General features: G+C 40.4%; 1 protein-coding gene across 2 annotated transcripts; it reads right to left on the bottom strand.

Annotated features, from left to right (window-relative positions):
• Window positions 1-559: 559 nt before the first annotated feature.
• Window positions 560-15,545, bottom strand: ccdc149a (coiled-coil domain containing 149a). 2 transcript variants are annotated; one of them, XM_044184733.1, is made up of 13 exons: window positions 15,220-15,545; window positions 13,528-13,689; window positions 13,289-13,327; window positions 11,906-12,013; window positions 11,680-11,796; window positions 10,214-10,386; window positions 8,982-9,054; window positions 8,699-8,783; window positions 7,851-7,995; window positions 7,588-7,664; window positions 6,730-6,762; window positions 3,363-3,467; window positions 560-1,781 (listed from the first exon to the last, which is right to left on the bottom strand). In XM_044184733.1, the coding sequence occupies exons 1-13, from the start codon at window positions 15,268-15,270 to the stop codon at window positions 1,243-1,245; spliced, it is 1,707 nt and encodes a 568-aa protein (XP_044040668.1). In that variant the 5' UTR covers window positions 15,271-15,545; the 3' UTR covers window positions 560-1,242. The 2 variants fall into 2 exon arrangements, with proteins under 2 accessions (XP_044040668.1, XP_044040669.1); XM_044184734.1 differs by lacking the exon at window positions 6,730-6,762 and having other exon boundaries at window positions 15,220-15,543.
• Between the last annotated feature and the right edge of the window lie 109 nt (window positions 15,546-15,654).

The following is a 15,654-nucleotide window of genomic DNA, read 5'->3' as shown; positions in this document are numbered from 1 at the left end:
CATTTGTGTGTGAAAGCTCAAACAACACCAAGTTCACAAAGTCAGCCTCTGTCAGAGTTGAAGTTCTGATCAGGTGATCCTGCTTGTGTGGTTCCTAGTCTAAAGGAGGGAGCAGATACAATATATCAATCAAAAGCTTTTAACGTCACTAGATCAGTGGTTCCTCCACTGACACTACCTGTCGTGTTGTAAACGTGTTCATTTGAGTTGATTTTAAATTGAATTGAACCGTCAATGTTTAGGTTGGTTTGGTCAAGTTTGCATTTGTGCTACTACCACTTGAAGTGGCAGAAGCTGGACTTTTAGCTATTTCAAAACACTTATCCATTGTTTAGCCATTTCAACTATTCATTACTTTTAGCTAACTATTTCAACTGTTTATCCATTACTTATACTATTTTTTTTAACAGTCTATTCTTTCAAATTAGTTGAGCTACTCCATAATCTTTCCAAGTACTCCCTGTAGTACAAGTACCCCTGGTTGGGAATCACTGCACTAAACAAATCAGATTTTGTGTGTGTGTGTGTGTGTGTAAGAAAAGACCAACTTCAAGACAGGTCATATTGCAGGTTTATGCATTTATATTTAGAAATACTTCCACATATAAGGCACACATAGTCTCATCCAAATATTAACTTATAAATGAGGAAAAATAAGAACAGACCTCAGTAACATTCACTCATACAGATGAAAAGACATCAATAGAATCTCTAATATTAATATCATTAATTTACACATATGTACACATTCATTACAAGTTTTGGTAAGCCAATTTGGACCCCCTATGAGAGTAACAACAAATTGCAGCACTCAGTTAATTGGCATCCCTTAGGAAGAAGAAGAAAGCAAACAATTGGGATTATCTTATCGCAGGGGAAAGGAAGTAGGAAATATGGGGCACAGGAGTTGAGGCAGCCATATTTGTTATTTTCCTAGCTAAATTTTTCCTGTAGGGCATGAAGTTTGCAACTCAATTGATTTCGAGATTGTCTGTTCCTGTGCAGCAACACGCCTGTCTGGATACGAAGTGCACCTCCGGCTCTGTCGGCGGTGGCTGAAAAAGTGTTTTCTGTTTTATTGACTAAAACAGAGCTGCTCGGTGGAAAAGGGAGCTACGTTGTGAGAATGCAACAAGGTTTTTATGATTGTGATTGATGCAATTATCAATAAGACCGACAAGGACAAGGATTTAAATAAGCTTCTTAAGTCTTTCAGTGATGTCAGATCATGCCAAGTTGTCACTATGACAGGTGATCGACAGATTGACAGTGAATGTCCCACTCCCCTGTCCTCGACACCTCTCTGGCCTGGTTCTCTGGAATTGATGTTGAGGCTTCTACATGTTCAGGTACATTATTAGACCCATCGTCCTGGGATTGGCAGGGCTGATGACCCACCTCTGAATTATCAACAGACGCTTGTTTAATTTGAAGCCATGGAAGGTCTGATTCAGTGGACGGGACACCCAGTGCCAGAGCTGCCTCTTCTCCTTCCTCCACAGTGGAACCCAGTTCTTCATCTTCAACTCCCTCTACCTCATGCCCCGCCTCTTCCACAGGACTCCGCCCATCCTCCAGCTCTAAGGAGGCTCGATCTTCCGTCAGGGTCACGATTTCTCCCCCTCTCCTGTCAATCCCATTCGTCTCCACCCCCACTAGAGGCTCCAGGCTGTTGAGCAGCGCAGGTGTGTCTTCCCTGCTGACGCCATCTGTGCCGAGGTCGCTGCCAGCGGTGTGGCATTCCCACAATGATTCATGTGAACTTCTGTCGTCTGACACAACTGGGAGAGGGAAGATGACACAACTGGTCATTTTAATTACTCACTTGATCTGAAGCCATAGTTACATCAGAAAACAAGTACTTTTGCCCTATTCTGTTCCTCTGAAGGAGTTACCCAATTTTCTGCAAGTTTATATTGGCTGACAGCAACAACAGCAGCAACAATACCCACTACTACAACTTCTTTAACTCCTCTTTTGGGCTGAAACAAACAATTATATTTGTAGCTGATGAATCTACAGATTATTTTTTTCAATAAAATCGATTAATCCTTTAGTCAGAAAATGTCAGAAAATAGTGAAAAATGCCCATCATGATTTCCCAGTGCCCAAGCTGACATCTTTAAATTGCATGTTTTGTTTGACCAACATATGAATGTCCAACTTTATTTCATTTGCAATGATATAAAACATGGAAAAGCAGCAATTTCTCACATTTGAAAAGCTGGAACGAGCAAAAATCTGGCATTTTTGCTTGATAAATAACATTCAAATATTAATGGATTATCAAAATTGTTGCAGATTCATTTTCTGTCTACTGACTAATCGATTAATCATTTCAGCTCTACTTTATAATAGTAACACTACTAATAAAGAACTCCAGCTGAATGGCTGCGTTTCAGGCAGAGTTTACAATGCATTTTAAAAGGAGCAAAAAACAGCATCTAAAACTCAAAACAGTGATATGAATGATGAACAATGACTGTTGTTGCTGTTTGCTTTTCTGTTGATGGCATGTTAGACTAAGACGTTAAAAAGACTTCAAACCCTATTTATACAGGTGGGGCTGCATTAACACACTATGAAGAAAATCAGATGAACAACCTATATAAACTAAGTATGCTGATAGACCAAGGCCTATAATCTCACGCCAGTCGATCCCTTTATCATCAAGGTTGTCTCTTTTTATGTCAGAAAATTAAAATATGATGAAAAAAAACTTTCAAAAGGAAAACTTTCCTCTTTTGGAGTTGGACTACTGTGTCAATGTAGAAAGTTATTTCAATTACTTATGTGACTGAAGTGCTTCCATGGCAACAGGCTAAATATAGTAGCAGTGCCCCAGACAAGGGGACGCAAGACAAGTGTGACGCCCCGCATCTCGGCAATAGCAACAGCTTAGTTCTGCTTCTTCGCCAAAATATGCTCTCACTTTGGGGATTACTGACCCATATTTGTGGATGTGCAGGCAAAAAGGTTAAAGACTACACATAGAGTCCCAGCCCCCCCCCCCACATACGCATGCAAAAAGACACAGGAAGAAAGCAACATTACTTGAACTGGCATGCATATTTATGGCCCACCCCAGCCCCCATCCCCTTTCAAAGAGAACACGGCAGAAGTTTCTGAATGTCAGCGGGCGAGAATTTGCTTCACATTTCCAAAATGCCATGGCATTTGGGCAGCTTGCACCAATGAGAAGCAGACAGGAGTGGAGGCGGGAAGGGAAAAGACTTGGGTTAAACATGGAAGATAGCAAGGAGTGTTTAGCACGCAGTGGCTAATTACAGTGTTTATGCCGTTAGCTGTGGGTGCTCTTATCAATGGCTGGAGAAGCCAGTTACACACAATTACACACTCACCTTTGGGTGGCTGCACTCTGGGCTGCATGTTTGGCTGAGCTGTGGCACGTGTTGGATGAAGCTCCGGTTGAAGGCTATCATTCAGTGTGATACTGTCTCGTGTCCCTGTAAGACCACCAGGAAGGAACAAACACTCGCTGTTACTTTCACAACCAAATGACAACAAAAAGACAAAGTGGTATGAAGGATTTTCAACGGTTCGCGCATGACAGGATTGGATGGAGCTCATCCATGCACACGTATGGTGCAGTGTTGTGTGTACTTTCACACAGCATACACGCACGTGTGCATTGCAGTGCTCACAGGAAGTGGCTTCAGTTCCCTGTCATCTGTCTTCATTAGAGATGGCTGCACGCCTCTTAGGCTGACACCATATGCTTCTCATAGGACACTGTGCACTATAAACCAGACATCACAAATACACAACACTGTATTCACATACAGACACATGCATACACTCAAGCCTGTAAGTGTGCACATCAGCCTTTGCCATCACAGAAACCCAGTGAATAGGCCCGTTTCTCTGACCAGTCAAGTGTGAGGCACAAAAACAAACAGAAGAATGAGAAAATGGATGACTGGCTGACACGATGTGTGAGAATCATGAATGGTGAACGGAGACCATATTGTTATGGATGCTCTGTGTTGACACTGACGTGGGAACAGTGAGTGAGATGGTGGGTTGGGGGGCCGTTTGGATCCTGAGGCTTTTACACACAAACTGGAGGCGTCAAGAGAAGCAACAAAGTTACTAGTTGTCTAAAAAGTTCCTTTCCAGAGACAATGGTTTCGATCATTATGTTAGACTGTTTTAGTATCAAACATTGTTAGTGTTTTAGCAGCATAGCTCTAGGGATGGCAGTGTCGGTCTACAAGTGGGTGATATGGATACAACTTTCCTTTATGGTACGTCATTCTATGTCGTTATAAAATCACAATATAGTGAATTTTTAAAAAATTGAAAGTAGAAAGCGTTTATAGATAAAACGACTAGATGGCAATGGTGTTTTTGGCTAATCCAATGTAAATATATGAAGAAATCAAGGTGCTACATGACAATAATAATAAAAATCGGTAATTTTTTTAATAAAAAATCTTGTGAATCAAATATTGCTATAAAGCTCACTGACTTGCAACACTGCCCACGACGACCCAATACAACCAGAGATATCAATCAATTGTATCAGTTGTAAAGAAAAATCTCTATATAAAATGTCTGTGATCTCAATATATATCGATATATCATAATTTCCCTTACCCAAACTCTAACATCACTCACAGGTGTATTTATTTTGTGAAGTATGATTGTGTAGTATCATACTACAGCTGTCAAAAGACAAAAGAGTCAGCAATTCTCTGGAGGCAATTATCTTCTTCATTAAGCTCAGATAGCTGGCCCGTAGCTGCTACTGAATCGCAGTCTTCAAGTCTTAAGAGACGGGTGTGAGAGGAGTTCTGCAGACTGCCTTTTAAAGCCAATGATAAGGTGGTGTTGGTTTTTGGTATGAAGAGCAAATCCAGGACTGAGCACAGCAGTGTGTCTCCAGGAGCCAGGCAGCACTCAGGAGGAGGTAGGAGGCACCAGCCACTTCCTTTAAACCTTACTGGCAGCTGCCTGTCCAGCCATCTAACCATCCCTCCTTCTCTCACACACATACAACACACTGTATATGCATATGCACCCATCCTGCAAAGATAACAGGCTCTTCTGCATTATATGATACTCCATCATACAAGATCATATACTCTATATCACGAATAAAGAGGCAAAAAAAAGGGGGGGGGGGGGGATGTCTGTCAAACAGCCACACGGTAAACCCTACACTGGGATGCAGTGCTGTCTAGCTCTGTGGTGACAAGGAAATGCCTTCCTCTTAACTGGAAAAAGTCTGTCACTGGACCAAAACATAGCTATATGGCTGCACTCTGTATCCACCTCTGTCTTTTCAATAGCTGATGCACACTGACAGGCTTTCACTTGCTGTGTTACATTTCAGCTTGCACTCATTCAGCATGGGGGGTAGGGTGGACTGGAGAACTGGTGGGGATCTATCAATCACAACTTTATCTGACTCACTGCATCGATGTCATTGTTATTGTTTTTGGCTCTCTCTCATCCGGAGACAACATAGTCACCTCTAGTGTTCTCTGGGCTTCAGGTAGGCAGCCAAGGCCCTCCATCCTATCCTGTTTGCCTTTAATATCCATCAGCCCAACTTCACATCACATCAAGGCCACAGACGCTCACATCTCTCTCTCTATATTTCTGTCTCCCTAACTGTGGTGGACAGCGTGGTCGTCAGGCACTCTGGGCCCTCGCCGACAAATTCCCTAATAACGGCACATTCCCCTAAATGTGTTTGTAATGTGGGCAATCATTTTCAGTAATGGATGCTTGTCAGTTTTATAGCGGTGAGAATGACGGTCTCATGACAGGGCACCTCCATTCAGCCGCAGCCCCTCCACCTCTCAGTCTGGTTCATACATGGCACAACATCTCCCTCCAGTGGGAAAAGCAGGGAACTGTTTTCTAGGTGGACTGTCTTGTCTCTTGGTTGCATTTGGACATTCTTTTCAGGCTGCAAATGTTGTTTGGGATGTTATTTTTGATACAGTTTACATCGTTCCATTTTTATATTTCTGTTGGGTTTTGCTGTTCTGAGGATGAGGTTTGTTTAAAGGACCGTACAGTTGGCGTTGACGTTTTAGCAAAATGTAAGGCCTTGGTTTACTTTATTTATACACTAATGCATGGATATAGGTGCAAAAAATAAAAAAATGGTATATGTAATTGTGTTTTTGAATACTAGTTGGGTCTTAAATGTTATTTCTCCACTGTCTCACATAATGGTATGAATCCAGAAAACATTTTCAGCAGCTTTGAGAGCATATTTTACTATTTATTTTCTGCTCCCTAATCTCATTTTCTCTCTCATATCCTAAAACGCTTTGTGTTGGTTTGACTCCAATTCCCAGAAAAATAAGAATACTAGGTCTGTTAATCAATTCAAATTCTCTTTTCCCTGATTACACAGTCTGCAACATATATCTTATTCTCACATGATTTATGATTCTAATTCTTGCTAGTGAGAATCTGAACACATTTTAAAATTAACCCTGTTTTTCCCCCCTGAGTGTAAACTTTACGACAGATCCACTAGACCAAATGGATCAGTGTGTGATATTCAGGCAGCCTGCTTCAGTCAATGGTATCATGAACAGACACATGAGCGGGTGGTCAATGGAGTCGACACATTGTAAGCGGTGGCCACAAAGTGACACGCTTTCTGGGCATCTGCCCAGATTTGTCCTGGCATGACATAGTGGAGGGCATGGATGGGCTAAGTGGGGCAGAAGGAATACATACTCCCAATTCCCACGGATATTCGGTAGGTCAAGCCTGAGACGCAGCCAAAGAAGAGAGAAAGACACACTGTTATGAACATTAAACCTCATTAATGTATTTAGATACAAAAAAGAGAAGGGAAATCAATTTAAAACAATTTGCTAGCTAGAACAGTTAGAGAAAAGATCCCTGGGTTATTTGTTTTACTCATAAAGACATAAATGATAAGAGATTTGAAAGCAACATATGAGAGGCATAATGTTAGGAAAAACATTTTCTTCTTACATTTCTATAATAAATTATTTATTATAAAGGGACAGAAATGGCATGGCTATCATAAACATGTACTTTTAACGCACACACAATCACACCCATAGTCACATGGTCATGTTTGCTAATGGTGTGGTACAGTTACAGGTACCAACCAAGGCAAAGCATAGGCAGAAATACTGAGACATAGTCTTTGCATGAGTGGATACAAAGAGTTTGAGACTTTTGCCTTACTTTGCAGTGAGGTACAGTAAAGTTCCAGATCATGTTTAACAGCTTTTAACAGCAGCAATCATTTTTACCCACTTTGCTCTGATTCCATATTTGTAAAAATACTGTTTACTAGCTGGACTACACAAAAACATTCCAAAAAATGTATAGAAAATTGTAAAGTGATTGACAAACATGATTATTTTATACACAGACCAAAATCATTTATACCTATGACAAATCACTATGCCACTGAAACTGTTATTACTCTGCATTTGTTTAATAACTGGAATAACTTAATAATTAAATTATGGAGGGGTCGTTTAAGGACTTCAATGTGGTACATCTTAAATGTTTAGTTTCTTTGGCGAAGCTTTAACACTTGGTCTTGAGACCCACCTGGAAGACTCCACAGTCCCGAAACCTCCAAGGTCTTTAGCTTCCTTTCCAAATCTGCAACTCTGTTTCCAAGGATCCTGCAGACAAAGAACAATGAATCAGGTTACTGATGCACAGTGTTAGTGTGTATGTGTATTAGTGTGTCACAGTCCAGTGTTTGCCTTGGAGGTGGAGGAGGATTCTCAGAACAGGTAGGCAAATATTCTAAGTGTGTCAGGTGGATGAAGTTAAAAGATGACCCTTATGAAACGGAGGAGCACTACCTGTTGGTGTGCCTCTGGTGCTGGATGACCAGGTTCTTCTCATGGATGGTCTCCAGCAGAGCCGTGGCCAGGGACTTGAGGTCGGCAATCGACTGAGGCGTGGCTGGCAGGCTGCAGCCCTGCTCTTCCAGGAGCATCTCCTGGACTAAAAAGGAGAGGGGCAAGAGAGTGGGGAGAGAGTAAAGATAGGGGTGAAGCAGATAAAAGAAAGAGGTCGGAGGACGGAGAAAGAAAATTATATTCGAAGCCACACGTGTGAATGACGCCGTCGACGAAAACATGGCCTCATATACTGAGGATATGTTGGGTACAAACCTGCAACCTGCTAATAATGCACCACTAAAACTTTCACAAAACTTAGATAAAAGAGCGAACGGGGTGATAGAACAAGTGACGGGGGGAAACAGCACGACAGGAGCAAGACGGAGATGGAGAGTTAGAAACAGCTGTCTACTAGGTGACACTCTCCTAACTTTAACTCCGGAGCCCACTGTGCTGCTTCTGCCAGCAACTGTCAGTCATCATGGCAGGCTCATTTCCCTGCCAGTGGTGCTCTCTACCACTCAGAATACAATTAGTAACCCAGCTGGTGTCCGCGCGGTGGCTTGAAGGATCGGCAAAAAAGGAGTTATTAAATAATGCAATGAGGCACGGTTAGAAACAAAGAAAGAAACTGATTTGTTATGCTGAAGAAAGAATCACTTTATCTGATCAAAAACTACTGTACATGCTATAAAACAGAGGTGACGGACAGCATTTTACTGGCCTTCAAAACTTTCCAGATCAGTATCTATTCATGTAGGAGTTTAAAGAGAATTCAGAGGGAGCTGAACAGTTTGTGTTTTCACCTTGTTTGGCTGAGAGGACTCCAGTGAGGGGACTGCTGTTTGATTTCCCATATGTGCTGGAGTTTTTCCTCCTCTCAAGAGCCGTCTGTGGGGAGGGAAAGACAAGAGAATAAAGCTCGCCCTGCCATGTTTGAAGAACATATTAAATAAAAGCAACTTCTTGTACTTTTAGTGGATATGCATAAGAATACAAATTTAGTGAAATCAAATGAATTTTGTGCGGATTCATAAGCCTGAAAATCAGCTTTACATTTAAATTTTAACAGAGGCATTCTATCTGTACCTTGTACTTCATGATGTTAGATTTCAGCAGGTTCACCTCCTCTTGTAGTTGGCTGAATCGCTCATGCAAATACCTTCGGTAACAATGATCGAAATCACAATCAGCCGAGTCAAAGCACATGTAACAAGATTGATGAGGTGCAGATTACATGCAAAACATAACACTAATAGTTTTAAGATGAAGCACAGAGAATCACGAATATTCTGAATATGAAACTTCCGAAATAATCTCAAACATGTGCGATATTTACATATAGTAGTATTAGTACATACCGTACCCCATGACCATTTTAATTAAACAGCCAATCTACGTTTTGGGGCAGAAAAATCAATCACAGTGTTATTGGTTTAAAAAAATGATTACATCACTAAAACACTATGAATACTAATGAGCTTTATTCATTAGTTTCTAATCTTAGTAAAGCTCAAACAATGAAAAAAATATTCCCCTCTCTTACTTGACAACATCAAAAAGTATATGAGTATAGGTGATGTTGCATTGTCGAACTCGTGAACTAGACTACTCCACAAAGAGTACCAAAGATATTGGCAATGGGCCTTTGGCCTATTCACACATTAATTTCCTTTATTTAAAAGCATGTGAATTAAAAAAACAAAAATATACATAGTTAAAATTAATTTCAGCTTAGCTATGATATTCCTACATAAAAAAACATGCAACTGACTGATTGTTGTATTAATCACAGCTCAGTGACATGACAATGAAAACAATGGGTGACCTGAATTACATCCTGTGCAATTTGGAAAATGAAGCCAACAAGTTTGTGCACTTTTTCACAAACCTGGAGGAGCATATGTAAAACACAGAAACCAAAATATAGATCAAGAAATTCCAACCAAACACAGCGATAAAGAATCACAACAAAGCAGCTGTAAAATGTCACTGGAATTTTACAACATTCTCATACATGCTGTCACCAGATACTTTGTTTTGCTTGTATTCCCCCAAAAGTGTGATTTTTTTTGACAAAGAAGTGCTCACATCAAGTAAAGCAAGAGAAAGATGGAGAACAGAGAGAGAGGGAGAGATGTCTACACGGGAAGCGTCTACTAACATTTAAAGCAAGTTTCTGGTAACTTGCCGCATGTAAAAACCAGCTCTCTAGAAGCTGGATTTGACATTTAGAAAACTACAAGTGGATCAGGCTTGAAACAATGTGACCATAAGAAGAAGTTCTGTGTACTTGATATCTGCTTCTTTGTCCCACTTACCTGTTCTCCATGCAGAGGGCATCCACATCAATGATGCGTGCCTCGCGGTTGCCCAGGATGTGGTTAAGCTCCACGTTGAGTCGGTAGGCCTTCTCCCTGAACACACTGCGCTCCGCCTTCACGTCCTGCAGCTCGTCTGTCAGAGCCTTCATGTTGTGCTCCATCTCCTCCATCTCGAAAACCAGGCAAAACATGTTTGTAAGAGAAGCCACTGAAAGGTCGAAGTGACAGAGATATTTTAAAAGCTTTGTTTACTAAAGTAGAGTTTGCTGAGAGTGCATACGCTGTTTTCAGCAATCAGCAACTTAGGAGCTCGTCTACTGTTTTCAGCTGAGTGAGTGGCTCCACTAGAGCACACAGACGTTAAGTGCCTTGTTGAAGAACACCTCAACAGCAGGTTTAAAGGAGGGGAAAGTATTGTTTCATCAAAATAATACAATCCAATACACCACCACCACCTAAAAAAAATTAATATATAAAGAGTGAATATTGTAAGCCTCATAATGGCAGTATTTACTGCACGGTGTGTATGTAAGTGAATCTCCGAGGGATTTCTCTCTGTATTATTAGTCCCTTTTCAACCAAACAGTTCCAGAAACTATGGAGCAACATGAACTAATCTCAGAAACCAAACCAGAAACTAAAAGTCTTTTTTGCGCATTCCTGTTTGACTTTCCACTGCATCTGAAGAACCGTGAAGACTATTAGGGCAATAACGGATTAAAAAAGCATTTATGTAAATGAGGAAACAACAGCACAGTCATTGTGTTGTTCTTTGTATTTACTGCGGCACGACTTTAATGTTTGAATGGATGTAATGTATACATGAAAACGGGACAAGCAAAATGAGGAAAATGAGACTGAAATCTGGAGAGCACCTGTCTCCAAAGTAGCAATCTGCGGAGTTTTGATTATTGTTTTAGAACATAAAAGCAAAGAAACATAGAAAAATAGCAAATTATGTTTTGTTTCTCTGAAATCGCTCGCTAGCACTTTCGATCTCCACTCCCCCTCTCTTTCTCACTCCTGCTCTTTAGCTCATTCGCACACACCCTCTCTCTTTATCTCGCTCTTTTTAGTCTAGTCAGGAATCTGACAACATGACTTTGCTTTTAACATCACTTAACATTACAAGAAATGTCCGCTTCTCATCTGAATTGATACCAGGGCCGAGGAACTTAGTATAGGAATGTAGTCCCTGGTTCCCCTGGTAAGGTAAGGTTCTTTAGTTCCACAAATGGTTCCTTGGCCCCTGAAAAAATCCCTACTGTCGAATCAGGCTAATTGTTGGATCTGGAACAAAATGGCATGGCTGAGACCAAAGATTAACTGTCAATGTTTTGGATAGCTGAAAACTGCACTGTAACTGCCCTGGACATGTGTGAATGTGACATGAGATCATCTAAATTTTAGATGGTTTTCTTGGTTTTTGATGATTATTTTGAAAAAAAAGGAAATGTATCAACCTGTAGGCCTGCTCTCTCTAGCTGGAGAACTAGATCCTCACGTTCATGGGCGGGGAAATGGCGTACCCCCACCTCCTCATCCCCGAGCCTCTGTCGAGTAATGGTCATCCTCAGGAGCTGTAAAAACATGTCAAATTTAGTGCTTCTCTCGAACACATCTACTCATGCACTGGATTGAGTAAACTGTGTAAGTTTGTGTGTGTGCTGCTGCTGCTGGTAACCTCACCTTGTTATCCCCCTGGACCTCCGCAAGCCTCTGAGTCAGCTCCTTCACCTCCTCAGTGAGCTTTTTCGCTCGTTCCCTCGAGTCTCTCAACAGCTGAGCCAGGTTCACCTGAGGAGAAGGTGGAGAAGAAGAGGGAATGAAGGGAACGAGAAAGCAACACGCTACAAAATTGCAAAACAGCTGGTGACAGGCCACTTGATCCACCATAGAGAAGGTTCAAATCCACCAATAAAACCCATTCAATTAGGGTATCACTTGTTTCTTCTTCAGCTAAAGGAAACATATACACAGGAACAATTGTTAATATACAGAAACGGCTGTGAAACTGTTTTTATTAATAGCTTGTGAATTGGTTGTGATTTCAAGATCAAAAGACTGCATGGACAAAGATGATGTTGAGCAAAACCACAGAAAATGGTTTCTTGGCTGTGGCTGATTTCTCACCTATATTACACTTGTAGCAGTCTCAACTCCGATTATCAAAACATTATTATTTCACAGATGTCTTGATATCAGCAAAATAATAACCAAAAATGAAAGTCAATGTAAATTTGCATCACATGAACATGTGAAAATCTTAACAAAACATATACAAAAATACAATATTTTATAACATATATCGGCAGATATATAAGCTAATAAATAATAATATAATAAGAAAATAAAATTCTAAATAATCACAATCATAATCTTTAATCAATCTGATCATTAATCATAATCAGAACTAAAAAAAAACCTCTCAGTCTATTCCTAGTCTAAACCATAGATAGAATATCTATTTCAATGCAGGTTTTAATTGGCCACTTACAATTTTCTACAACCAATTTACAAGAAACCCATTATTTGCTGTATATAAAAAGCAATGTAGTGAGCATTATCCTTTTCACAACACTGATGTTTTCTTCTTGTTTGTCCTCCAAAAAACAAGACTCCTTTTTATAATGCTATTCAGTGGCCAACTCTTCAATTCTGGTTGTCACAGTGTCCTTGAAAGCATCACAAAGCAGAGTCCTGCAGGACTCCTACAAGACACACCCACCCTAACATTTATCCTAACCGTGATTATCTGGTAAAGGGGGCACGTCTTGTCATGCAAGGAGTCTGAAAGCTGCAGACAGACCTCATGAAGTTGTCCTATTCAGTGTCAGTACTGTAAGTGAGCATGTGATCTGTATTTGTCTGGTGTTATGAGGTTGTTTTCACATTGAGATCCGGTATTCGATGTGAACCAGAGGTTATCCTCACCTAACTAAATCAACATAACAAAGGGAGAGAGCAGTTTGATTCAACCACGCCATAAAATGTACACTGTAACATAATGAAGGCAAACACTTTCACCATTAGTGGCAGTAAGAAAGCTCTTGAAATCAACAACAAACTTACTTGATTGCGTTTTTCTGGTGGCAAAGAGGGGTCACCGTCCTAAAATATGAAAAGAGTTACATAATTAAAATACTCTGTCACTGAATATGATTAGCAAATCTTACATTATGCATTTACATTTAATTGATTGACTGCTTCATCACATAGTACTAATAAAAAAAAACAAAAAAAAAACTTGTATAGACAATACTGTGGACATGGACAAATAAAACATCACCTTGAAGGTTTGAACCACTCACAATGAGTTCCCTGTACTTTTTCTTGAGTCCCTGGTGGCGCTCCCTCAGCTGGTTGGCCATCAGCTTGTACTGGTCTCTTTCCTGCTGACAGGTGTCCAGCTCCTTGGACAGAATGAGCAGGGCCTCTTTCTTACTCTCCAGCTTGCGCTTACACACCAGGAACTACAACAAACGCCGCACACAAGGACAGAACCGAGAGCAGCGGTATTACGAGATGCATTATTGTGGATGCAGCTAACTGTAGGTCATCTAGCTCTATGTGTTGATTCCAGGACCACAGGAGTACGCCTGTATATAACACCGTAACACCTACTGTATCATCCAGCTCGTTATTTGCTTTATAGTTTCCTACTGGCCATATTATGGGATGGAAATAGTGTAATGACTTAACTGTACAAATGACACCGACCCTAACCAGTTACCTACAGGTGGAAAAACACACACTGTAGCCAAGTGTTTAAAGTGTAGATAAGACACAGCAGAAGGAACAGAGTAAATTTTGATAACTGTCAGACCAGCTCATAACCAAATTAAATAGCAGCTTCTACCATGGAGCTGAATGTGCAGTAGTGGTGTGTAGCTAATCCCTGATGCAAAGCTACAACTAATGATTAATGAGAATGACAATTATTTTCTCACTGAACGAACTGCTCTTAAACATCAGAAAATAGTGAAAATTGCCCATAACAGTTCTCTAAAACTATCATCACATCCTTTGTCTTCCCTACCTGGCACTACAAAACCTGAATATATGCAGTTTACTATCACATGTGACAAAGAAAAACAGCAAATCCTTTGAATTTTTGTCACTTTTGCTTGAAAAACGGCCAAAACAATTACTTTTTTCCCCTCTATCACTGATCAGTTAATAGTTGCAGCTTTACACTTGTGCTCTGTAATGTAGCTAGAAGTCAGTTATGTTATCACTAGAGATATCAGAATATCAACAGGTCATGTCCTCCGCCTACAGGGTGGAAGTTCCTTCTTACCACAGGTACATAAACCGTCCCTGAAAGCTGCAAGAATATCTAATTTACTCGTTGATTTTTTTCAATATTTATTAAAATGAATTATCCCTACCGTTGACCAAGTGTAGTGGGTCACAGCATTAAAGAGCTATTGACTGGAGTAATATAATTACTATTGGTATGACTATTGAGTTTCTATAAATCTAAAATCTGTTTGTTTTTTTGCATTTCCGTGAATACATTTCAGGGGTATATAGTGCTAATTACATTAAGTTTTAGGTTCTACTGCATTTTCACCTCCAAAATATATTCATATTATATATCCATATAACCATATAGACTAAGGTCGAATCTTGTTCAGTTGGTTTAAATGAATGTATGCTAGCAATGTGAATAAGTAAATGCGGCCCCACAGGTGGGTATATCTGGTCTATATAGCACCAACGTGTTTAAGAGGTGGGCAGGAGTGTTACTGCATTTCCAACCTCTGAGGCTCGGAGACTGATGCTGTCGGCCTGGATGAATAGCATGCTAGCTTACCCCATCAATCAGTCTTTAGCCTATGTAGCTAAAGACGAAAAAGTAGAGTTTTCTATGTGATGTTAAACAGCTACCGGGTCTATTAAGACAAGAGACCGAAGCTCATTCCATATGGACAACGGAGCCTCTGTAGAAATCAGCCCGTCTCTGCAACAGCTGTTCCCGGTCTTCGCCACTCACTTACCTCGCTGACTAGCCCCTGCCAGTCACTCTCACTCCTCTTAGAAGACTGCATTATCCGAAATATTTTTACAAAATGTCAGGATACAGGCTGCCTCTTTGACCCCGTGCGAGCTGCCTCTCCTCCGTTTGTTTGTCCTGCAACGTCACTTTTTTTTTTGGCTCTGCTGTGAAGTCGCACGGAATGAGAACAGAAAAAAAAATACGACTTCCGGTATAACGTTGAAAATAAAATTATCTTTGAAGAAAATTAGTTTTGAGCAATAATTGTGAAATTGAAAACGATATAAATATGAAACACTAGATAGTCTCATAGGATAGCCTACATTATTCGGAAATAACGTACTGGAGCGCTCCTGAGCAGGAAATAGCCGTAAAAACGGAAATGAACAAGGTTTCCTTCACAATAAAAGCTCAAAGCCTGTCATTGTAAAAATGT

The sequence above is a fragment of the Siniperca chuatsi genome, linkage group LG22 (assembly GCF_020085105.1).
Source record: "Siniperca chuatsi isolate FFG_IHB_CAS linkage group LG22, ASM2008510v1, whole genome shotgun sequence".
In the NCBI taxonomy this organism is placed as follows: domain Eukaryota; kingdom Metazoa; phylum Chordata; class Actinopteri; order Centrarchiformes; family Sinipercidae; genus Siniperca; species Siniperca chuatsi.
Note: the sequence above shows the minus strand (reverse complement) of the source record. Positions and strands in the feature narration are given on the sequence as shown.